The following is a 25547-nucleotide window of genomic DNA, read 5'->3' as shown; positions in this document are numbered from 1 at the left end:
CCAGTCCGCCTTCCTCGGGGCCGGGCAGCTCGCCCCGCCCCCGCCCCCGCGGCGGGAGCAGCACAGCCCTTTCCCGGAGCGCGGGGGGCGGGACCGGGACCCGTGGGCCACATCCAGCCCCCCCCCGCCCGGACCCGGCCTGGGCCCCCCCCGTGGCTGCGGCGCCAGCGCCAGTCCCCTAGTGGGGCGGGGGCTGATCTGGACACGCTGCGGCACAAAGTGGCTCTGGGCGCTGCCGTCCCGCTCCTCCCGGCCGAGGACTGGCCGCGCCGGGGCCGTTGCGGCAGGTGTGTGGCGCTGGCGGAGCGGGGGCAGCGCCCGGCTGCACAGGGGAGACCCCCGCAGTGCCGGCCTGCGCACCGACCGCTATTTACAGCCCCTCAGCGCCGGGGGTCCCAAGCGCGCGAGCCCCCGCGCTCCGGGGGAGCGACTGTGGCCGGGGGGGACCCTGCACGCCGGGGGCTGCAGCGCCTCGCTCAGGGGCCCCTCAGCCCGGGCTCCGTTTGCTTCCCGCCAGATTCTTCTCTGCCCCACAAAGGTCCGGCTCCTGCCGGAGAAAGCAGCACCCGCCCCCCTGCAGCCAGTGCCGCCCACCCCCCGCCGTGGGCGGCAGCAGGAAAACAGCCTCCCCGTGTCCCGCAGCGAACAGAGCTGATCAGCCCTCCCTGCGCCTGCGCACTCAGTACCGTGCACCCCTCCCCCTCGCCCTCCCGCGGGGGGCCCTGTACCCCCTTCCTCAGCCAGTCGCTCTCGCTCCCCTTCCCCTGGCAGTAACCACCTCCCCTCCACACACGGCACCTTCAGTCCCCACCTCCTCTCCCCTCCCCCAGCAGGCCCCCACTGCATCCTCCCCCATTCCCTGCAGCAGGCGGTATCTTCCAGCCTTTCCCCCTGCGCACGTAGTACCGTGCACCCCCTTTCCCCTCCACGAGTGGTCCTGTACCCACTGCCCGCAGTACCTTGCAGTCTCCCCCGCTGCCCCTGAGTGAGAGAGGCTGTCAGCTTCCCTCCTCTTCCCACTCAGTCAATGGAACGACATGGCCCCCTCCTCCACCTGAGCGCACAGTACTGCACAGTGAGGAAAGCAGTCCCTACTTTCCTCTCCCTGCGTTCCTCTCCCGCCGGGCTCGCGCAGGGAAGGGTCAGAGCAGTGACTGGCCCATGCTGTGTGCTTTCCTCTTCCTCCCTGACACGGATGGAAGGAGGAAGAGCAAGCAATAAACATCAGTAGGAAGTGAGAGGGGGCTTTGGCCTTCCTCAAGAGCACCCTTGCTCCCTTTGCACTTCTCCTCACATCCCAACCTCCTGCTCTGAACCTCCCATACACCCAGTCCCCTGCTCTGATTCCTACACCCCAGTCCTCTGCCCCGAGCCCTTCCTCATTTCCCCCAACCCTGACTCCGTGCTCCCACTCCCCTCCCTCTGTCCCATCTCTCAGCCCTTAGCTGCTCCTCACGCTCACGCTCGACTCCTGTACCCCCTACACTCCCAACTCCTGCACTCCTCGCATCCCCCCTACTGCCCTGAGCCCCACCACACCCAACCTCAACCCCATCTCCATCCCACACTTAAATTTCTTACAAGTGCTGTCATATTGCATCACCTCCAGGCCTGCTGCTCTGAACTCCGGGAGAAGAAATACAACAGTACCTGTAAGAAATGTAAGTTACTTTTGCCGCTGGTTGTAAGATAAACGATGTTTGTGAAGTGTTTCAAGGAGTTAAATGCCATAGATGTGGTAAGGATTATTTATATTACGGTTATTCATACAAAAATCATACAATAATTTGTTACTGTGCGATGCTGGCCTCTAGCTGTTCACTGGCTACTACTCCTATCCCTCAGGTACCTGTCACTCCTGTAGTGACTAAGGGACTCCCTCATTGCACCATTTTCTGCTGCAGCAGCTGTCAGTCACCCAATAGTTTTATTAGGGTTTCTGGTAGGAAGTGGGATTGAAGGGAAAAATCAACAGTTCTTTGAAACAAGAGGCCAGGGCGGAAGCTCCTCCTCTTGCTGGAGATATTACTCAGCCACTCCCCTACAGTGTTGCTGTTGAGAGAATGTGGTGCCTCCCCACCTGGCACCTCGAATCATGACTCTCAGCCATTAGCCAGAAAGTAAACAAGCAGCTACAAGCCTACTGGAATGGCTGGATCATTGAGAGGTCAGTGATCAATGGTGCTATATTCAGAACTGGTTCTGTACAAAGGCAAAGATGCCACCATCAAAACAGTGTCCAGGGTTCTGAGGCTCTCTCCAGGAGTAGCTGTCCCATCCTCCCCCTATTCCTGTCCCGTTCTGCCTCTGTCAGCCATAGTGATAGACAAAGTCATAGCTGCTGGGCTCCTTGGGGATGGGCGGTGGGGCCTCAGGGATCTGGATATTTTCCAGGTCCAGGAGTCTCAGCTTCATTTCCATGCTCAGCAATGTGTCCAGGTCACTCTTAGTTAGCTCACTGGACATGTCCTTCCCCAGGAGGGCATTGAGTCCATCGATCCAAATGCAGTACTGTGGAGAACAAGCAGACAACTTGCATTCCTAGGCATAAACCATAGAATCACAGAACACTAGGACTGGAAGGGACCTCGAAGGGTCATCAAGTCCAGTTCCCTGCCCTCAAGGCCAGACCAAGCACCATCTAGACCATCCCCAGTAGATGTCTAACCAACCTGCTCTAAATATCTCCAGTGATGGAGATTCTACGACTTCCCTGGGCAATTTATTCCAGTGTTTAACCACACTGACACTTAGGAAGTTCTTCCTAATGTCCAACCTAAACCTCTCTGGCTGCGGTTTAAGCCCATTGCTCCTTGTCCTATCCTCAGAGGCCAAGGGAATGCCCTGGGGGGGGGGCCCGCCCGACCCCAGAATACATCAGCACCAACCACAGGTGGAAACATCCCTCTGGAGGCCTGCTAAAATTGGTGACACTAGCAGAAAAGGTGAGAAGTTAAGAAAATGGAGTAAAATCATCTGGGGAAAGTACTTCCAATCACAAACACCTAATGGGAGGGACAAGCTAGGGAAGCAGGAATGGGAGACCCTGCAATGACAGTGAACAGGCAGTTGGATGGGAGTTTGCTATGTAACATGGCAGCAGACAAGACTGCAGTTGTAAGCATCACCTCTCAGAGCTTGTGAGGAACAGCTGTGGATGGTCAACACCAAGAACTAATTGGGAAGTTGTTCAGAGTGATACAAGGAGCTAGAACTTGCCCTAACTGGAGGGTATTACAAAGAGCAGAGATTTAGGTTCATCTTAGCCAAACCATGGAGGTAACTGGTTTTTCACTGTCTATTCTTTGCAGCTTGACAGCTCCCTTTCTTACCTCATACTTATTAGGTGCAATGAAGTTCAGTGTCTCATCAGGATCATACAGTATTGAGAAAGCCAATTCCAACACTTCCTGAAGAAAGAGGTTTTTACTTATCAGCTAGAAAAAGCATCACAACAGGTCCTTCCTGCTACACCAACAATATTGGTGTCCTAGCTACAGCCTCGGGCACTTTCACAATGCAATACTGTGTTCCTGGCACCTCCTCACTGAGCAGCTATCACCAGGGGACCTGGCCCATTACAGAACAAGGAAAGTGAGTAGTGTTTCTAGGAGTGAAACAGCAAAGAGGTCAGGAACTGGAAAAGTGGTATGGGGGTTCCAGATTTAGGCTGAGACTCCAAGATTTTGGTAAGTGGTCAAGGGCTGCACTTTTCTCTGGAGGGGGTGTGACATCTGGGCTGGAGGTGGGGTGCAGAAGGGAGCGCAGGATAGGGTACTGGGGTGTAGGATAGGGTGTGGGTCTGAGAGAGTTTGGGTGAAGGAGGGGGTTGTGACCTGGGGGAGGGATGTCGGACCAGGTGCAGGGTCTGGTAGGGAGTTGAGGTGTGGTGCCAGAGGCAGGCTCTGACCAGGAGCACCCTCAGACAGGCTTCCCAGCCTGTCAGCAGCCTCACTCTTCTGGCTGTTCCATGTGGCGCTCTTGTGCTAGGGATGGTGAAGGCTTCAACTGGTGCCCCAACCCCAAGCAAAATCTCCTAGCTCCGATTGCCTGGAAACCAGCCATGGGAGCTGAGAAATTGGACTTTATTGCCCCTGCATCCTGCTGCAAAATCCATCAGCTCCCATTGGTCGGTTTCCACCCAATAAGAGCTGAGAGATTTTGCTGGGACCAGGAGCAGCACGTGAAACTCTCCCCCTTCTGCAGCCATAGGAGAGGGCTACAGGCTGGATTTAAAAGGCTTGGTGGGCAGGGTCCAGCCCGGGGGCCATATCTTGCCCGCCACTGCCACAGACAGTGGTCATTCAGGCCTCTTGTGTCTGCTACTTCCACCCCTCCAAGAACTGCTCATCAGGAAAAAACTCTTCTAAAGAAAGAAAGGGTGCAATCACCTTGTTCTGCTTCAGGGCACTTTTCTCCTTCATGTGTGGACAGTCCTTCCCTGTGACTATGGCCTTGATGTCAGCTACAGGGACTAAAAGTGAAACAGGGAACGTCACCAACAGGAGGAAACCTGACTGTGAAGACATGTTACAGGTGCATGGCCCTGTGTCCATCTGTCTGCTTTTCTATGGCCTCCATTACCAGACTGATTGAGCCTCGCAAACCTGCTCGCAGGAACCTAAGGTGAGCCTGAGGTGGTAAGTACCACAGTACCAAGTGACACATCAAAGGTCACGTGGGCTTGTGGAAAGGTGACTCATTGAATTCAGCTCTCAAGTACCAGTCAATGCTGTCGTCATTATACCTTCCTCCCTCTTCAGATTGGTACTGTTAGCCTTTAGATGGCAGAGCAATATCCATGACCTACTCTTTTCCTGCAGTGACTCGAATGTCACTTCACCCTGGGCGTTGTCTTCCAGGTCTCCATAGTGTAGAACCTTGTGGTTCAGAGCCAGACGACAGTACCAGAATCTCTCTGGAACACACAACATACAGCACAGCATGAGCACGGCATTCAGACAAAGGGCTGCGCAGGGCTGCTAGGGGGCCACTATCTCACTCTCCACAGTGCTGCCTGTGACAAGGATTGCTGTCTCCTGCATATATGCACCAGTGCTCCATAGCAACCCTCTCTCCCCCATCCTCCTTGTGGTGTCCCTGCCAGCTGAGAAACCCACTTGGTCCTACTTGCTTCAGTCTCCCACCCTGGAAGGCTGTATCAGTCCCCACCTTGTCTCCTGCGATTCCCAATTTTCCGGAAGCTACTTCCCTCGCAGAGCCGGTTCAGACGCTGCTGTTTTATCAGCTCCAGGATCTCCGGCTGGATTTTCTCTCTCAGCTCCCTGGAGATCAAAGACAATTAAGTGACAAAGAGCCCAGGGTTAGCAGTCAGCAGTTCAATGCCAGGAGGCAAGTGTATAGGGAAGGGAGCTGCCCTTCAGACACTTACACAATGGGCGGTGACTGAAAGTCATCTTGGCTCATCCTCTCAGACTGGCGCAGACGCAGGATCTCAGAGTAGCTCAGGCTGCGCAGCTTGCTCTTGAACTGATCTAATGAGTTGGGTTTGGAGGGCAGAGCTCGAGTGATCTGCTCACGCACAACCTGCATCACCTAGAGGGAAAGGATATAAAATCTGTCTACCTACCTCTCATAACTGTTCTCTGAGATGTATTGCTCTCATCCAGTCCAATACACCTGTATGGGTGTCAGAAACTTCTTACCCTAGCAGTACCCATCGGGTTGGCAGTGGAGCCCCCCCCGGTGTAGTGTCAACTTGCTACCTGTTCAGCTCCTTCTTGCTGGAATATGCTGACAAAGGAGAGGTGGATTTGAATTGTTTTGGACATGAACAATCCTCCCTTGAAGAACCACAGATATTAGACGCAGATAACCGTTGTCGTTTCATGGAGTGAATGCTCATGTCCATTCTAGTACAAGCACTCCTAGGGGGTGGGAGGGGAGGGAACTTTCACCAGGCTGTAGCATGTCCTGATGCAGGCCATTAAGCAAGATGAAATGCGCTGTGATGAGCCTCTTGGCGATTGCAATAAAGAGCTACAATGAGCTCAATATAGAAAGCCAGATCATGGCTGACATCCAGGGAATGAAGTATTCACTGTTAATGGCACAGTGCCACTGGCTTGAGGAAGAATAGAGGCCAGCATATGTCCTGGTTCACAAGAAACTGAGACCATCTTGGACAGGAATGCCAGGTGAGGACATAGCTAGCACCATATCTTTACAGAAGACGGCATATGGAGACCTCAGTGCACTCAGTTCAAAGACCTTTCTGGCCGATGTCATTGCCACCGAAAAGGCCATCTTTCATCACAAACGTGGGTGAGGACAGATAGCCCAGGGCTCAGATGGAGGGCCCAAGAACCTGGACAAAGCTAGTCTTAGGTCCCTATTGGGCAGTGGGCTGTCTCATGTGGGGACAGTGTCTGTCCAGTCCCTTAAAGAATCATCTAATCACGGGATGTGTAACAAGATGCAGATGACACAAAGCTAGTGGGAAAGGTAAGATACATTGGAGGGTAGGGATAGGGTCCAGAGTGACCTAGATAAATTGGAGGATTGGGACAAAAGAAATCTGATGAGGTTCAACAAGGATACATGCAGAGTCCTGTTCTTGGGACAGAAGAATCCCAAGCAGTGTTACAGGCTGAGGACTGACTGGCTAAGTAGCAGTGCAGCAGAAAAGGACCAGGGGATTACAGTAGATGAGGGGCTGGACATGAGGCAATAGCGTGCCCTTGTAGCCAAGAAGGCTAACGGTGTATTGAGGTGCATTAGAAGGAGCGTTTCACGCAGATCCAGAGAAGTTACTATTCTCCTCTACTTAGCACGGGTAAGGCCACATCTAGAGTATAGCCTCCAGTTCTGGGGCCCCCAGTATAGAAAGGATGTGGACACGTTGGAGCAGGTTCAGGGGTGGGCAACAAAAATGATTAAGGGGCTGGAGCACAAGACCTATGAGGAGAGGCTGAGGGACTTGGGCTTATTTAGTTTGCAGAAGAGAAGATTGAGGGGTGATTTAATGGCAGCCTTCAACTTCCTGAAAGGGGGCTCTAAAGAGGATGGAGAGAGACTGTTCGCAGCGGTGTCAGATGGCAGAACAAGGAGCAATGGTCTGAAGTTACAGAGGGAGAGGTGTAGGTTGGATATTAGGAAAAACTACTTCACCAGGAGGGTGGTGAAGCACTGGAATGTGTTACTGAGAGAGGTGGTGGAATCTCCATCCCTAGAGGTTTTTAATTCTCAGTTTAACATGGTTACAGCTGGGATGATTTAGTTGGGGTTGATCCTGCTTTGGGCAGGGGGCTGGACTAGATGATCTCCTGAAGTCTCTTCCAGCTCTGGAATTCTGTGGTCCTATGAAGATCTACCTTGTCCCTGTGTGGAAGGCCAAGATGGTGGCCTGCTGCACCTTTACAGATATTGCCAGCCTTTGTGCTTGAGGTCCAAAACCAGACGTACTGTGGCATGCTGAAGGGGAGTTCCCCTTTGTTGGGACCAAACAGTAAATTGCTTCCACCATGTCAGATACATGGCTATGATGTATGGCTTCCTTCTTCCCAGGAGTACTTAGAATCATAGAATATTTGAATTAGAAGGGACCCTGAGAGGTCATCAAGTCCCATCCCCTGCCCTCACGGCAGGACCAGGCATCAAACTAGATCAGCCCTGACTGATGTTTATCTGACTTGTGACACATGGGGGTCAGGGGGGGTTGGCAGAAGGAGTGTGGGGCATTCCCACAACCTGGAACCATGCCCTTGTGCCTAGTGATAGGCACAAGGGGTCCAAAAGGGCCACGGTGCCAGCTCTGGCCATTGTAAGCCCCAGGAGAGCACTCATGCCAGCACGGTTCATGCTGTGCAGAGCCAAGACCCAGACTGGTACTGACTGCATGTTCAGAAAGACAGCTCTTCAATGGAGTCTCAAGATTATTCCACATCAAACACTGACAGTGCTGAGGAACAGCACCACCATCAGCTTCTCTCTGTGCTGTTTGGGTGGCAGTGCCATCAGTGCTGCAAAGACAGAGGGTGCCAGTGCCACCAGCAGTGGTAGTGCCATTGTCGTTGGCAGGGTGTGCTGCGCAGCATGGACTGGTGCCGGTGCCTTTGCCTGCTGAGCCATGGACTATGCAGCCTCACAAGGAATCAGGCATAGATAGGTGGTCAAAATCCTCCTCAAACTTGTCCAAAGTAAGACCAAACTCAGCCACAATCTACAGTACTGGGAGCTGGGGATCAGTCTGTGGGTGCCTCTATGTCAGACGTGCCCCACTGGTATCCTGGTGCGGTGCCTTGGTGGGGGACTGACTTGTCCACCTCAGCACTGGGAACTATGAGCAGTGCCGCCCTTCTTTGTGAGCCAGGAAGCAGGGCTGATGGGAGGGATCCCTTTTGGGTGCCGAGGTGTCCTGCTTCAAAGCCAGCACACTGCATGTCACTGTTGCTGTTGTCACTTCCAGCCAGTAGTCTCATTTCTTCTTCTAGGCCAAAAGTTTTTGCAGATTGGGCACCTGTCAGTTTGATGGCTCTCTCCTAAGCACTTAGGCACGATGTATGAAGATGGCCATTGGGTATAAGACTTATACAAGACTTAGAGCCCTGAGACCATGGCATGTCCTGGTCAAGGGAACTAAGGAGGTGGGAGAATAGCTCCCAGCCCTGCAGAACAAAGCTCACACTTCTACTCTAACAAGAACATGAAGAACTATTTACATTAGGATAAGTAAGTAGGCATTTGCAAAGCAAGCAACTAGTGTCATTCCAACAACTGTCACAGGCAGTAAGAAGGAACAGAGCAGGTGTCGGGCCAGCACAGCCCTATAGCAGGCCATGAAGGCACCACTCCAGAGGGCTCCACAGCTGACCCAGTGGGTACCCTAGGTTAAAAGCCCTCTGAAGATCATGTGCACACAATGCACTAACACCATTGAACGGACATGAGCAGTCACTCTAAGAACAGACAACTTACGTTCTCACTGTTCGAGGGGAACCGAGATCTAAGGCTGAACTCTGCCAAGAGCTGCAAGGGACAGACACATAATGTGGTCTGGGGAAAAATCCAATGTGGGTTTTGAGGAACCAGGGCAGGGAAAGCAAAAATCACAGGGCCACCTCAGTCATGGGTGGGCTGCTTTCCTCCACCCGTATCCTAATCAGATTCCTGTCTGCATTTATATATGCTGGCTTACTGATCCATACTTTGCTGCATAAGGGTGCATGCGCTCTCCCACTCTGACACAGAAGCCTTCCCAGTGCAGGTTACCATCACCCTGACCTTGTTGAAATCCTCTGCTGTTGCTCTCATCTCCTTCCAGGTTTTGTTCAGCAGCTGAATGCAGATGGCAAAGAGCTCCTCAAATGCTCGGTCATGGGTAAAGAACATGGGGTGATAGTCATTCCGGCCCTCGTTGGCTGCAGGGACAGAGAAGAAAACTGTGTGTCTAAGCGGTCAGGGCAGGAGATCCTGATGCTCATTTGGAGAGCTAAGTTTGTTGCAATTGGAGCAGCTGATGGTATACTATGTTCAGGGTGATGTAGATGAGGAGGGCATGAAGGACATGTGACCCCAATGCCATGAGTGGGAGGGGCAAGGTGTTAACGAACAGCTGACAGGGCCAGCTCTGTCCCTAACACATCAATTATTGTGTTACTTGGTCAATTCATATGCTATTTCACATAAAGTAAATGTATGCTAAATAGATCTAAATGGTGGGATTACAGGAGTATAAGATTGACAAGTTCTTAGGAGCAGTGTGTTTATATTGGGTAGATCAAAAAAGCATGGCTGGAATGCAGTACCTACAGGCTGAGGCGTGTTAGGGTTTAGCTTAGTCATACTAGGCCATATGCTTAAGAATGCTTGACATGTGTGGGTATCCTAGGAATACCTCTATGCCAGTAAAGTCACAAGATTACTGTGACAGATGTGCGAACTGGTGATAATTAAACTAGCTTGCAGTAAACTACAATTAATTGTCCAAGACCACAAGACACCTGATTGTAACATCATGGGAATGCCCTTGTCTGCAGGTTGCATCTTGTGCAGCAGACACTCTGGGTGTGGGATTTCTTCGTTCTGCTAAAGCATGGGGCAGTAAGGCAATCTGTGCTGGTGCTAGGACTGTTCTTGGAGATCTTGTGATTGATATCAGTGGTGCCTTCCTCCCCAACTGTTCCCCAGGGGTACAGTGCCTGGTTACTGGAGCAACAGCTGGGGATATTCTCCTCATCTCCAGCTTGGTGGACATCTCATCTTCAGGACTCAATGCAACACTCATGGATTGCTCAGAGATGTAACTTGAACCTCATGTCTCTTCACATTTGCACATTGGATGAGAAGGAACAACAGAATGAGTGCTTGTTGGTGATGTGCCCTTCCCCAAGGCAGAAATGGCACCTGCTATGCTCATCAGTTAAGGACGTGAGACCATCACACAGCTGATGTGGTTTAAACCGCGTAGTGGATATGAATTGTCTCACCCTGCCATACAGGGTGTGTGCAAGGGAGCTTTTAGGCAGGTTATCCCCAACCCTTTGCCCTTTTTTAACGTCTGGATGAAAGATAACAATGAGAGGGTGAAAAGGAATTCTTTACAGAATAAAGGAATCTGAAGTGAGTTTGAAGATCAAGAAAGTAATGAGTCAGACACTAATCTAGCGGTAAAAAAGAACCAATAGAGGGCTGTGGTCTCTCCTCCCTTAATGCTCTTGCACAGGGCACACATGGGGCCCAACAGACATTGCTACTGAGAAAGATTCCGAGCTTCTGCGCATGAACTACATGCGTAACACCAACAGATCCCAATCATCAGCAGGCAGGATGAAACCTGGGACTTCGGGAGCTAAATGTGCAAGCCTCTACTGCACGAGCTAAAAGCCATATTACTCTTAGCTAAGGCTGTAGCAGACTCATCATTCTCTCTCTAAGTGGTCTCGGTTCTACTAGCTGGGACAGCATCACTGCCACACCTACACTGGGATCCACGTCAATACATACCGAAAGAAGAACTGAGTCTTTGTCACTCTCATACATCACTCAGGAGGCCCCAATATTTTCCATGAGCTTGTCTACATAAGGACATGTCTTACCTGCTCTTCAGCACTAGTGCTACCAGCTGGAAGCTCTAGTGCATGCAGTTTTACCACAGTGTCCTCTGAGCCTGTACTTCCCTACTCCAGCATGAGCAGCACAGCTCACACACATGAGCCGATCCTGGTCAAAGCACGTGTGAATCACAGGAAAGGATGGAGCTCCAGTCTCTTGGTTCTGGGGCACAGGATGTACATGCTCTGTGGGTCATTTCGGCGAGCACCTTCCCAGTACATCTGGAGAAAGGTTTCTAGGGTTGGGTTTGAGGCACTTACGAAGCTCGCCAACCTGCAGGATTTCACACAGCATCTTGGTGAGCTCAATGGCACTGCGGCCGAACGGGCACTCGTGCTTATCTTCCCGACTGCTGTTCTCCAGGACAATCTAGAAAGGAGGAAGAATGTGTGATGCAGAGCTGCTGATATTGTGTGATGCTGCTGATATTGGCAGGAGGTATCCTTCTCTCCATACCCTGATGTAGGTGTCCTGATGGAATTTGGCCAAGTAGAGCATGTTGTCCAAAGCCAGCATCCCTGGGGGAGTCTGGGTAAAATCCATGGCAGGATTGATGTGATTCTGTGGATAGAGTGTAGGAAAAACCCAAACAGGTTAGTCCAAGGGAATCCAGAGAGAAACCCCCGAATCGGCTTGTGCAGGGGGCCACAAGCCCTCTCTGAACCCTCTGTCTGAGAAAAGCAATGCATGCAGAGAACACTGGAATAGCCATCTGGCCAGACTGTCTCTGGAAATGTTTATTGCTGCTGAGAGATAGACATGACATGCACACAAGAAAGCGTGCTCTCTGAGACAATCCTTTCGCATAATGCACAAAGGATATGTGCCTAACCACTGGCTTTAACTGGGCAATGATTTCACAGCAATATAAAACAGGGAGCCTTGCCTCTACTGAGTTCCTCTTTTAGGAGATGTCCTATGCTCCAGTACAGAAATAGGATGTGCTTTGTTTACTTTGTGGCCTCCTTCTACTCTGCCCTCCCCGACAGGGAACTCTTGAGCTGCTTCTAGTGCACTGATTTCAGCAATCCCTGTGGCGGCATACAGCAAACGGTGTTCCCTAGAAACTGAGTGCTTGGGTGGCCACCCAAGAAATAGTCAGGTGCCACTTAGCTGATTAATACAGTGCCCACTGCACCCACAGCCAGCAGCATGTGTTTCTATTGGTGGGGCACATCCAGACATGCTCTGACGCACATAACATTTATTTCACACATGGATGCAAAAAATTAGAGGGAACACTGACAGTGAATCCCAGCATCTTGTAGTCTTTGGTGTACATGGCTTTGCGTTTCTCTGTCCCGCTCCCTGGTATGGTGTTGCCATCAGACTCAGCATCAAAAGCGATTCTTCTCAGCTCAAATATGATGTCTCTTTGTGCCTGAGGGACAGAAGGAAAGGAAATCTTAGTGTGTCAGCAGTCACACTGGCAAGATTTCTCCACACAACCAAGAAGTCCTCTCTCTCTCTCTCTCCCAAACTCATGTTATGGACATGGACTAAGTGCCAGGAATTAAGATGGCACTTTTTACAGTGACATCCATTAGGAACTCCAACTTCCAACACCCCCTGTAGGTGAGGGGGAGCTAATGAAGCCAGTCATGAATCAGTTCCCTTCTTCCAGTATCTCCTGTCCCTTATAACGGTACCCAGCCCACTGACCCTGAGGCTTCTGCAGGGCACTTTGCGCCAGCCCTAACAATGACCTGATCGTTGGGATCCATCTTGGTCATCATTCGCTCTTCTAGGAGGTTAAAGGTCAGGACCTGCAGTACATACAGCTGATGTGCCATTTCTGTTTTGATTGGGCGGTTTCCTCTGATCACATGCTGCAATATCAAGGGGGGTGGGGCAAGAGTGAACAGAGTAAGACACAAAATGCTGAGAGCTGTTTGCCATAGCCACAAGTCAGGCTGCCCGTACCCCTGTGCTCATGAAGATCCAACACCAGAAGGCACCTGCACTAATGCCAGGAGGAAACACGGTGCCAACTCTCTTCTATTGGATACACAGCTGCAATTTCACTCTGCATAGACTCGCTCTCTTGGAGGTGCTCTTAGGCAGCAAGATTTAAACTCAGCATAAGTGAGGTCTCCAGTTAGGAAGGGTTATGAAGCTCCCCGCCATTTGTCACATACTCACATTCAGGATTATAGACCTCAGGTGCTTCTGGGCAAACGCATTAGCCATTTCCTGTTGGGGATTCAGAGAGAAAAGAAATATGAGAAACACAAAAACAGACTCCAGCTCTTCCAGAAAGGAGAGAAAAGGTGAGTGACAGACCAATGACACACAGGTCAGGTAACCCATTACAGATAATCACATGGGAGAAGACTCCTCTCCATCCACATCTCTCTGAAAGTGCCAGTTGCCCTGAAATGTAAGGGCCCAATTCATTATTGTTCTATGGCCCCGTTGCACTGGCATATCGCCAGTGCAAGAGAATATGTAGAAATTTGATGGCAGGCAGACGTTTGACCCAGGATGTCCCCTGCTGACCAATAACTGTTGGAGCTATGGAAGCATGCAGTGCTACTTGGGCTGCCCCAGATTGGGCTAGTGCCCAAGCCCATCCCCAGCTGTCCAGGAATCGGGGAGATGTACTTTGATCAGAGTAGGCAGTGACTCCCTTGGCCTGTACCTGAGCCTGAGCAGTGAAGATACTAACTGTGCGCTTTCAAATTTAGCAAAGAAATAAAGCCGTGAGAAGTATATAAACATCACTCATGTTGAGCAGGTGCCTCGTACCAACAGACAGACAGGTCTGTTGCAAACCTATGCATCTGGGAGCAGTAGGGCCAGACATCACGCACGTATCGCCTCTCCTGCCTGCTCTCAACAGGCCCCGACGACATGTTGGTTAAAACATCAGCAGCCTTTTTACAGAAGCAGGTAGCCCTAAGCCAGTGCTCATGTAATGGCAGGGAGCTTTTCAGAAATGAGTTGCTGGGGCAAGTCTTTGGATGGGTCCATGATAGGCTTTAAAGTCCCAGCTTGACATAGTCCTGGCTGGGATGATTTAGTTGAGGTTGATCCTGCTTTAGGCAGGGGTGGACTCGATGACCCCGAGGTCCCTTCCAGCCCTAGGATTCTATGATTCTACGATTCTGAAAGGAGGCAGACCTATCAGGCCACTTCCCATCTGGAATTCATTGAATGGAACAGCCCATTTCAGACACCCTGCACGGGTGAGCGCTGGTGAACACAGGACGGACAGGCTCAGAATTAGATTTGAATATGAATTACTCCTCCCAATCTCCCTGACGCTGCCCCAGCTGCCACTCCTGCCAATGTCAGGCTGCACAGCTAGTATGGCAAAAAGGGCATTTCAGCCTGCTCTAATGGGTCCTTGTTTTCATTCTTTTGGTTCCAAACAGCTGGAGAAAGAACCCCTTGGAAGAGGAACTTTGAACTATGAGCTCAGCATGGCTCACATGCTAACTACAGTCAAAATGAATCAGCATTTGGATGGGAGCCATCTGAACAGCCAGCTGGGCAGGAAGTGGTTCAAAAGAGAACACATTGCCCCATGAGTCAGCACTGCTTCTTGTTATATTTTCTATCAAAGTAGCCCCTGGAGCAGGGATAGGAAAGCTACTGCCCGCAGGCTGGATACGACCCACAGCTTGCCTTGATCCCGCCCATGAGACTCAGAGCTTACCCATGCAGGATGCCACTGGTGCTCCAGCCACACGGGGGGGAGGGGAGGGCGGGGCGCTGATTTTCACAAGCTGAATCAATGCAAGTCACAGGCTGTAGCCAGTCAGTGGGCCTTGCCTGGCGTGGCACGGAGGAAGCAGCTCTGCATGCTGCTGTTCCCCCTGCCTCCCAGATAGGGGAACAGCATTGCCAGGAAGCTCTGTCCCTGTGCTCACTTGCAGGTTCCACTCTCGGTGTTCCCACTGACTGGGAATCACGACCAATGGATGCACTGGGGGTGGCGGTTCCTGCAACCACACGGTGGCACGGAGCCACCTGTGCCCCCCAGGAGCTGTGCCAGGTAGGCACCCCAATACCTGCCCCCTCCCACTCAGACCGCCCTGCTCTTGCATGTTCACTGAACCCATCCCTCACCTTCAGCCTCCTCGGTAAATCCCTCCTGCAACTGAAACCCTCCTTTTTGGTTCCACCCCAGAGCCTAGAGGACCCCACAAAATTATACCAGTTCCAGGTGCCCAGAAGAGTTAATTCAGCCCAGGGAGAACCCAAAATAGGTTCCCCACCCCTGCACTGGAGACTTGTGCCATACAAGCACAAAATAGAGGGAGTCCCAGTCCCAAAGAGCTTACAGGCTGTACATATGATGAAACAATGGATGGATAAAGCAAGTAAACTGTTGGAAAGACAAGGGGACAGTGAAACAATCCTGATTAGCACACTAGGTAGAAGTCTCAGAATGGTGGCTGTGTTAGTCTGTGTCTACAAAAAACTCAGAAATCCTGTTTACCCACAAAAACTTATACCCAAATAAATCTGTTAGTCTTTAAGGTGCCAAAGGACTCCTTGTTGTTTAGATAAGTGTGAGCACACACTGCCTAACCACTGCCATGTCATTGGTACTATCCCTCCTGCCCCAGCATGCTCCTCAGGGGCACTGTGCTGCAAGGAAAGGTCACTGTGACTCTGCAGGGGCACTTCCCTCTCCAAGTCAGCGTTGTCCTTAGTGTCCCAGCATGGCACTGGAGGTGCTTGTGGGACTGGAGGTTCTCTTTTGGATTGTTATTACCATAGTTCTGAGAGCCCTCGCCATGGACTGGAACCTCAATGCTTTAGGCACTGTACAAAGAATGCAAGGAAAATTTAAGTGGTCATTAAAGATTCCTCTTGGAAGTATTATGAATTAAGCCAAATTCCTACTCTCATAATTACTGTCTTCCTCCCTGAATTATCCATGAACCTCCCATTTGAGAGGGTAAGCCCACCCATTGTCAGGTCTGTCTAAGAACATTACATTATGTTTCTTAAGTGCTGTTAAAAGCATCAACAGAGCCACCTCAGAGGAGGCTGCATTTTCAGCAAGAGTGAAGTGTTCTCTGCTGCTACAGAAGTCTGCAAAACACTCCGAGAACCTTCCAAACTGAAGGCTCTACATCAGACCTGGAGAAATATGGCCCATGGGCTCGATATGTCCCAACAAGCACATCAGTGCTCAGAGGCACATGATTCCCACAGCCAACTGTTCTGAGCAACATGTGGGGCATGGAAGGCAGGGAGCCTGCCAGAGGCAACTACTGGGCTGCTGGCCAGGAGCCACCTAGGTAAAGGTCTCCCAGCCAGAGCCTGCTCTTGTACCCCAGCCCTTCCCTCCTCCCAACCTTCCTGCACTCCTGCCCCATGTAACGTAAACCCTCTGCCCCACTCTTCCAGGTAACCCAAAACTTCTGTAAACCACTCCTGCCACCCCACCAGTCTCCTGCCCAGGTCACAACTCTTTCCTGTCCTAGGTCACAACCTAAACCTCTGCCCCAGATCACAACCCTCTCTCGGACCCTGCACTCCTTCCTATGGGTCAAAATCCTCTCCTGCACCTATACCCTCCCAGATCCTGCACCCCTCCTTGAATCCCAATCCCCTGTCCCAGGTCACAACCCCTTCCTTCATCCAAACCCCACACTCTATCATCTGCTACCCTGAGCTCCCTTCTGCACCCAACCTCCATCCCAGACTCTACACCTCCTCCATGGTCCTTGGCCACATACGAAATTCTTGGAGTGCCCCCTCCATCAAAAATTATTGCTCACCCCAATCTAAACCATACTTGAAACTATATGGGCAGTGAGACACAAGCAACAATTCTGAGACAGATAGCTGAAGGCTGAATTGTATTCTCCTAGCAGAACTGCTGAAGGGATGGCCCCAGATCAGGCCTGACCCCTCCACGAGCTCATCAGCAGAGTGCTGTGAATGTAGTCTTTCTCCTGTCCGCACTTCCGTATCATAAGGTCTTGTCTACACAGCAGGTTTTCTAGCCTATTTTAAGACAAAGCAGAACTACAGCACAGACTTAATTTTAGGCAGTTTCAGGTGGCCTGGCCTATTTTTACTGAACTGGTTCTGGTTTTAAAATTGGTTTAGCTGAATTTGTCTTAAAAGGCTGCCCTGGTAAACAAGCCCTTTATGGAACATGGTTACAAACATACTCCGCCAGCCAAAGTCAAAGAGGCCCTCCCTTTGGTCCCTCCAGCACCATCCCCCCGACCATTCCTCCTGTGTCTCATCCATCACCTCCAGTAGCATGAAGCATCTCTCACACTAGGACACATAGCTAGAAACTAATGACCTAACCCTCGCCAGGGCTGGAGTTACTTACAGTGACAGGCAGGTCTAGTGGGTTAAGGAGCTTGTCCTGCTGGGAGAATGCAAAAAGCACAAAGAGAAGCAGACAGGAGTTAGCTCAGAGATGAGAGCAAAGGGCACAAATGGGGCTTTGGAGGAGAAAAGGTTAATAGAGTAAAGCTTCACGACACAGGCATGCACATACAACATCTAGCTCAAATCTCTGGAGGGGCACCTCAAGCAGAACAGAGACCTTATTTCTCTCAGGCACATCCTGAGGACACGCCCAGGGGACTGAGAACGTGTGCGTTGGACAGTCCCATGGGGCTTGTAATCTCCTGGCCCCATCCTGCGTACCTATGTGGCATTCCCCCAGGACTGTCTCTCCAAATGGTGCCCATGCTTTACAACTAATCGCTCTGTGCTTCTCCCCCAGCAACATCTCATATTCCTGCAGGGCATCCACCATCCCCACGATCTGCTTCTCCAGTCAACACCCCTCGTAAGATTGCTTCATTCCTGCTGAGCCACTGCTAGAGAGTCCCATTGAGAGAGGAGGTACTTGGCTGGCTCGGGGCCCCACTCTGCCTAGACAGACGAACCTCTCAGCTGCTGCAGGTGCCACACAAGCAGTTAGTCATTAATCAGGCCAGGGGCTTTTGCTAGAGAAAGGAAGCCACAGACCTGTCTCTTGTCCTCAGGCGCCTTCAGGAAGAGGGCATTGATCAGGGCAATGGCATATGTCTGGATCTCCTGGTTTGAGCTGCAGGGACAGAGAAACATGGAGATGAAAGAAGCAGCTAGTGTTTGCAGAACAGGAAAGGGAATATTACAGGTTGTCACTTCACCCCATCTGTTGCAGTACATCTAGAGGCAGGATCTGCACTGGTGCAGCTCCTCAGACAGGATTCAGACATTTTTACCACTTGATTAGCAACAGAGAGAAAGCCGTGCTAGTCTATATACTATCAAAACAAAAAAGCAGTAAAGCAGCACCTTATAGACTAACAAAATAATTTATTAGGTGGTGAGCTTTCGTGGGACAGACCCACTTCTTCAGACCACAGCCAGACCAGAACAGACTCAATATTTAAATATTTAATATTATAATATATTTACATAATATATTTAAATATTGAGTCTGTTCTGGTCTGGCTATGGTCTGAAGAAGTGGGTCTGTCACACGAAAGCTCACCACCTAATAAATTATTTTGTTAGTCTATAAGGTGCTACTTTACTGCTTTCTTGTCTTGATGTTTACTACTGTGTTACCCAGCTTTGCTAAGAACATCAGTGACTTAATAGGTAGAAGCTGCTCTGCGCCAGAAGAAAACACACTATGACAAATGTTTCCAAACATAGCCTGGCTCACAGGACAGCGATAACTAACACGTTTACAAACCATTCTCAAGCCTGATCACTTCTGACCTTCAGCCTCCACCAGCAGAAACTCACACAGCAGTAACCACCACAAGCAGTATCCACACAGGAAACAGTGTTGCCCTCAGGACCCAGGGGACAGAGCCTTAACCATGGGGCTGCAGGGACTGGGCATTGTAAATTACAGGCCACGACTCAGGAGCCTAGAATTTTCATTAGGAGCACAAGGAGGTTCCATGGGAAAGCCTGATGGAGGGGAGAGGTTGTGATGGGTTGCCCAGATGGCTGGAGGAGGAAGGGAGAGCTGGAGTGGACCATGGTAACCAGCCCCATGGGTGGCACAGAGCTCTAAGAGTGAAGACATGAAACAAGACATGAAGGCTGTGGCCACACTTGGCCAAAACTTTGAAATGGCCATGCTAATGGCCAAATTGAAGGATACTAATGAGGCACTGAATTGAATATTCAGCGCCTCATTAGCATTAGCACGCTTCCGGCCGCGGCGCTTCGAAAGCACCGCTTTCGAACGCATGCAGCTACACGGGAGTCCTTTTCAAAAGGATGCCACGCATTTTGAAATCTCCTCATTCCTGAGATTTATTCATGAGATTCCTGAGATAAGGAGATTTCGAAATGTACGGGGTCCTTTCGAAAAGGACCCCCGTGTAGCTTTGCTGAGCCGCACACATTCGAAAGCGGCACTTTCGAAGCACCACAGCCGGAAGTGTGCTAATGCTAATGAGGCACTGAATATTCAGTTCAGCGCCTCATTAATATCCTTCGATTTGGCCATTAGCATTGCCATTTTGAAGTTTTGGCCACATGTGGCCACAGCCAAAGAGTGAAGACACGAGCAACAAGTGATTCCCTTGTGGGAAGTGAATAAAAATGATCAAAAAGTTTTTGATTTTTTAATTTAATTAAAAGTTTTAAAAATGAGATATTTTATTTACACATTGCTAGTTCTTTACTTTCTCCTCATTATAGAGTTTTACATTATTAAAGGTTAGGGTTTGTACTTTTTATATAAATTTCCTAAGAGTTTGTGGCATTTCAGGTTAACCTAGAATTTTTTTCTTCTAAGAAGTTTCACCCTGAAATGAAGTCTCTCTCAGCTTTATTAGTATATTTTGAAGTGACAACATCACAAATTCAAACATGAATGTAATAAGCAGATAGCCAGTTCTATGTCTGCAACTAGAGATCAGCAAAATATTTTGAGCAAATAGTTTATTTCCAGAAAAAAGCAGTGGATTGGTGCCCTTCATATAAAACTGTTAGCACCCAGTGACAGGGACACTTATCTGAGGTGTGGGCAACTGTGCCAGAATGCACCTCTTCTTCACACTTTACACATTGCTGCAATAATGTATGTACATGGTATATCCTTTTCAGGTACTTAAAAACTCCTAATTTGCTTATCAGTATGATGGCAAAATGCCTGTAGTAATGCCATATGTGAAGTTATAAACAAAAGCCTAGCTCTTGACTAAAAGTAAACCAATCCTATTCAACCTATTTATAAATGATCTGGAGAAAGGTAACCTGTGAGGTGGCAAAGTTTGCAGATGATACTAAACTGCTCAGGATAGTTAAGACCAAAGCAGACTGCGAAGAACTTCAAAAGCACCTCATAAAACTAAGTGATTGGGCAACAAAATGGCAAATGAAATTTCATGTGGATAAATGTAAAGTAATGCACATTGGAAAAAATAACCCCAACTACACATAAAGTACGATGGGGGCTAATTTAGTTACAACTAATCAGAAAAGAGATCATTGAGTCACCAGGGAGACTTCTCTGAAAATATCTATGCAGTGTGCTGTGGCAGTCAAAAAAACCAAACAGGATATTAGAAATCATTAAAAAAAAGATGGGCTGTGGCCATGCTAGCCCCTCCTTTCAGAAAGGGTATGGTAACACGCCACTTTGGAATATGCTAATGAGGTGCTACTATGAATAAGCAGCACCTTATTAGCATAATGGCAGCCATGTGTGCTTTGAAACTGCTGGTTTTGAAATCCCCTTCTTCCCATCTGGGAGGGTCTCACTCCTCTTGAAGCAGTTCCACTGTGTACAGTTATGGGAGTAGGGACTTGAACTTATGTCTTCCATGTCATAGATGAAGGCCCTAATCACTAGGCCATCAAGTCACCCCTAGTTTCTGGATAACGGCACACACCTTGGATGTGGGAAACCCAAATTCAGTCACTGCTCCAAAAACTATTTTGTTACTTCTACAGAATTCAACAGCTACAGTAGGAAAAAAACTTGGAGACCTCCACACTAGAGCATCCCATAGCCCAGTGGCTAGGTGGTTGTTCTACAATATTGGAGACCATAACTGAAATCTCAGGTAAAGGGGCAACTGAAACTAGAACTCCCACACTGCAGGTATCTGCCCCAGTCAATCACTGGGCTAAGATTTACAAAGGAAGGCACCCTTCGATCTCCTTCCACATGCCCCAAGCAAAACATTTTGGATCAAAAGACCTGCTTAGATTGACTTGAAATTTATTTTTTCAATAGCTTTGATTTGACTTAACCCAAACCTGTTATTTTTACATTTTTCAGAATTACAAATTCAGTTATTCATCCACCCCTACTGGCAACTGGTGCTACCTTCCAATGTGTGAAATATCCACAAGTCAAAGCTCAAGTGTTTCAAATAGGCTACGCTCCTCCCTCAGGGTTTGCAGTGTTTGGACACCTTCTGGATGATGTAAACCAAGAAGAGATTAAATGTCTCTAGATCAGCAATGAGCAACCGAGACTGGTGAGTGGGCCATTTGAGTGACCCTCCATCTCAATGGGCTGCAAGATTGTCATAACCAAGTCAGTCTCCCAGGATAGGCTAATTTTGCTACTGGCTTGTGTACCTAGAATGTGTGGAAAGGGCCCATTGAATCACATTAACATTTTAACAGGATGCTGTGGGAGCACATGGCTTTCACAGTAAATTCTGCATGCAACCAGAATGCACCTCACTTCATATGCCCTTGCTTTATGTGCACGTCACTTTAATAATACTGGTAGGACAGAAAAAAAAAGACTATGAAACCAGCAGAATCTGCCAACCCTGTGTACTGGCAGCAGGAAACAAAATATGTGTCATAGGCCACACACAGAACCCCACAGGTAGCCTGCCAGTGCTCTAGTTGTAATGTGCACAATGAATATATTGTGTTCGCTGTAGTCACTACTGCAGAAGAACTTGCTTACTTATGTGACAAGTGTAACAGCTCCAGTCACAGTAGTAGGTGGCTGTTCAACATGCACTCTACTCTAGAACTATTCTTGAAAGTTTTGGAAGATGCCAAAGATATTAGCAGCTGTGATTCTAATTCTGCATGCAACACTCATGTGCGGACCACAGCATATGCATTGACCTTCCATTGGCTCCCGTGGCACTCAGCTCATGTGGATTCAGTAACAAGATTGGGCTTGATCGGATTCAACTATTTTGCAACAACCACCTTGCACCTGCCAAACACAAACAAGGAAGGTGGCCATGGCCGTGTTGGTTGTCCTTCACAAATGTCTAAATTCTGAAAGCACAGTGGGCATCCACAGGGAATGCAAATATTAGGACTCTTTAGTAACTGACACGTGAATTTTGATCGTGGATTGTAACTGTTACGTTCAATGTGTTGCATTACGAAATATTCCTTGGTAACACTGAAGTTATTTGTTTTAAAGTGCCAAAGATTTTGCGCCATTTGGATTTGTAAGAGAAAAGTTTTGACTAACAATAATTTTAGGCCCCAATCCTTCAAATAATTTGGCAATGCATTTTAAGCCCTGAAATCTGTAAGGCTATTAACATGAGCAAAATTGCTCAAGTCCTCAAGTATTTCTGGGATTACTGCCATAATTTTCCAGTTTCTTGTTCTTTTCCTATTGCCAGGGGTGGGGAAACCTTGGGCTGTGGTCTGGATCTGGCCCACGGCTTGCCTGGGTCTGGAATCTGATGCTGGGGGATATTCTTCGTACCATTCGGCCCATGGTGGGCAGGAATGTGTGGAGCTCTGAGCCTTGTGGGCTGGAATGAGGGAAGCCAGGACTGGATCCGGACCATGGTCTCTGCTTGGTGGCAGTGCACAGGTGCCTGGAGAAGCTTCCTCTGCTGCTCTGACTGGCTGTAATTCTGGCCAATTACAGAGCACTGGCTGATGGTGGTGGTGGGGAGGCAGCAGATTGGCAGAAGAAAAGCCTTGTCAAGGAGCATTTCTCTGCACTGCTGTTCCCCTGCTAGCCTAGCGGAGCAGGGTGGCAGCAGCAGTACCCAGAGGGAAGCACCCACCCTCAGGCTCTCATGCCCAACATGCTCCTGCACTCCCTCCTGCCCAGATCCCTCACCTCCAGCCTGCTCTTGAACCACCCCGCACCAATGCCACCAGTCCACTTATGCATCTTACCTCCCACCCAGATCCCCAAGCCCAGCCCACTCCTGCAGCCTCCCTCCCACCTAGACCAACCACCCATAGCCTGTTCCTGCACCTTCTCTCCCAGGCTCCACACCTGCTCCCCAGCAGTCCTCTCAGGCACACTGAACCTCCCCATTTTTGGTCCCACCCCAGGCCCACAGAAGAGTTAATCTGGCCTGGAAAAAGCACTGAACCTCAGTCCCCCTTCTCCATCCCTCTGCCTGTAGTGCTGGAATGTGACGAGAGTGAGGTGTCTCAGACAGTGCACACATCAGTGGGGGTTGTGTGGTATTTTTTGCTTTTTTGCATATGTGGCTCCCAACTGGTTTTTTGTGGGTCAGCAGCTCCCAACCCAAACGAGGTTCCCCATCCCTGTCTTTAGTGGATCTGTGAAGTTCAGATAAGCTGCCCTACCAGGTGTGCCCTTTAAAACAGCACAGTTATGAATTTTCATCCAAGACGGTAATCAGAAAAGCTTTGCACATCTCTGGTCTGTTTTAGAGCTCTGATACTCACACCTGGAGGTGAGAGATGAGCTGCCCCACCGTGATCTGCTCCGCAATCTTCTGGTAGAGAGTCTGGCTGTTCAGCACCATGCTCTCTAGGATGGCCAGAGATCGCTGAAGTATAGAGACATCCACCATCGGCTGACTCACATACCCTGCAATCTAAACCAAGAGAAACCAGCACCTCAGCAGATGCCCACCACAGAGGCTGTGTGACAAACCCAACACCAAAGTGCTTTGACGCATGCAGGCAGAGAAGGCAGAGTTCAGAACAGCAGAATGAAGTGTAGCAATGGCATCATGCTCTGAAAATCAGCACCACTTCACCTTGCAACGGACTGACAGAATCACATTGGGTGTGTCTACACTTGCCTTCCTCTTTTGAAAGAGGCATGCAAACGAGGGAAACTGAAAATGCAAATGAGGCACATATTTAGCAAGTCATTTGCATATTCTTATTTCACAAGCAGAAAACCAGTGTAGACGCTGCTCTTTCGAAAGTAAACCCCATCTTCGAAAGAACCCTTCTTCCCATTAAATAAAGGAAAGAAGGATTATTTTCAAGATGGGGTTTACTTTTGAAAGAGCAGCATCTACACTGGTTTTCTTCTTTCTAAAGAAGCTCTTTCAAAATAGGAATATGCAAATGAGACACCAAATATGCATCTCATTTGCATTTTTATTTCCCTCATTTGCATGCCCCTTTCAAAAGAGGAATGCAAGTGTAGATGCACCCATTGTTCTTGAAAGCTGCATCTCAATCCCAGAAGGGCCACCTACTGCAGCTGTGAGAGGGATACTATCCTAACTCTGAGGGCTGTGGCCTTGATATACCAAACTTTTATGGAGAAATATGGTCTGTAACCTTCCTTGGTATAAGTGGTCTCACTCATGCTTCTGAAAACTCATCTTATTTCTACCATTTGTTCCCTGTCTTTTAACGAGGTACCAGTCCATGAGAAGGCCTTCCCTCTTATCCTGTGACAGTTTACTTTGCCTTTGGTGAGGGACCTGGTCAGAGGCTTCTCAAAGTCTCAGTCCACTGGATCACCTTTGCACCTTTATGTAGCACATTGCACTTGCTACGTAAAGATAACAGATTCTGACTCCTATACAATCTTCATTTGCGGCACGCTGCAGGATTCTGTATCAAGAACCTATAACTAAATCCCAGAGCTGGAGGTCTGGGCACCTAAGAAAGCACAGCAGAAGGCTGGGATTGTGGGAGACATATTAGTTGGTTGAGTCTGCTAAGATAATCAGCAGTCACACAACTAATGTTGACTTTTAAAATGGGCTGGTCCATATGGTCCACACTCTGATAAGTCAAGAGGAAAAGTATAATTAGGCAGGCCAAAAAAGAACTTGAAGGCCAGCTACCAAATAAATACCCCCCAAACTAACAGAAAATAAAAGTACATTAGAAGCAGGAAGACTGCCAAACAGTTAGTGGGAACACTGGACAATTAGGTGCTACAGGAGTACTGAAGGGACACAAGGTTGTTGTGCAGAAGTTAAAGGACTTCTTTGCACTGGTCTTCATTGCAGAGAATTCCCAAACCTGAGACATTCATTTTAGATGACAAATCTGAGGAACTCTCTCACATTAAGGTATCAATAGAGTTTTTGGAACAAAATGATCAATTAAATAATATTATATGACCAGGACGAGATGATATTCACCAAGAGCTCTGAAGGAACTTAAATATAAAGTTGCAGAGCTACTAACTATAGTATGTAACCTGTCCCTTAAAATCAGCTTTTGCACCAGATGGAGGATAGCTAATGTGACTCCAATTTTTTTAAAAAGCTCCAGAGGCAATTCCAGGGTGGTAAGTTTAACTTCAATACCAGAGAAACTATTTGAGACAATCATGAAGAACA

General features: G+C 49.1%; 1 protein-coding gene and 1 long non-coding RNA gene across 14 annotated transcripts in view; one reads left to right on the top strand and one right to left on the bottom strand.

Moving 5' to 3' along the window:
• Positions 1–64: 64 nt before the first annotated feature.
• LOC142022252 (uncharacterized) lies at positions 65–16559 on the top strand. The gene is made up of 3 exons (XR_012647890.1): positions 65–287; positions 1610–1661; positions 14451–16559. It is a non-coding gene; the product is annotated as an uncharacterized LOC142022252 (long non-coding RNA).
• The window catches only part of ELMO2 (engulfment and cell motility 2), a 72220-nt gene continuing 48398 nt past the window's right edge, over positions 1726–25547 (bottom strand). For 7 of the 13 annotated variants that reach the window (XM_075011892.1, XM_075011894.1, XM_075011893.1 and 4 more), the window contains 15 exons: positions 23674–23825; positions 18034–18112; positions 17384–17419; positions 13216–13266; positions 12780–12902; positions 12320–12454; positions 11530–11634; positions 11334–11442; positions 9244–9380; positions 5393–5556; positions 5173–5285; positions 4811–4918; positions 4392–4474; positions 3333–3410; positions 1726–2511 (listed from right to left, as the gene is read on the bottom strand). In XM_075011892.1, the coding sequence (XP_074867993.1) occupies positions 2311–2511; positions 3333–3410; positions 4392–4474; positions 4811–4918; positions 5173–5285; positions 5393–5556; positions 9244–9380; positions 11334–11442; positions 11530–11634; positions 12320–12454; positions 12780–12902; positions 13216–13266; positions 17384–17419; positions 18034–18112; positions 23674–23825 (1674 nt within the window). In that variant the 3' untranslated portion in view covers positions 1726–2310. Of the gene's footprint in view, positions 2512–3332; positions 3411–4391; positions 4475–4810; positions 4919–5172; positions 5286–5392; positions 5557–9243; positions 9381–11333; positions 11443–11529; positions 11635–12319; positions 12455–12779; positions 12903–13215; positions 13267–17383; positions 17420–18033; positions 18113–23673; positions 23826–25547 lie in introns of those variants that run through there. The other 6 variants (XM_075011895.1, XM_075011902.1, XM_075011899.1 and 3 more) reach the window with 6 other exon arrangements.

Source organism: Carettochelys insculpta, chromosome 17 (assembly GCF_033958435.1).
Source record: "Carettochelys insculpta isolate YL-2023 chromosome 17, ASM3395843v1, whole genome shotgun sequence".
NCBI lineage: Eukaryota > Metazoa > Chordata > Testudines > Carettochelyidae > Carettochelys > Carettochelys insculpta.
Note: the sequence above shows the minus strand (reverse complement) of the source record. Positions and strands in the feature narration are given on the sequence as shown.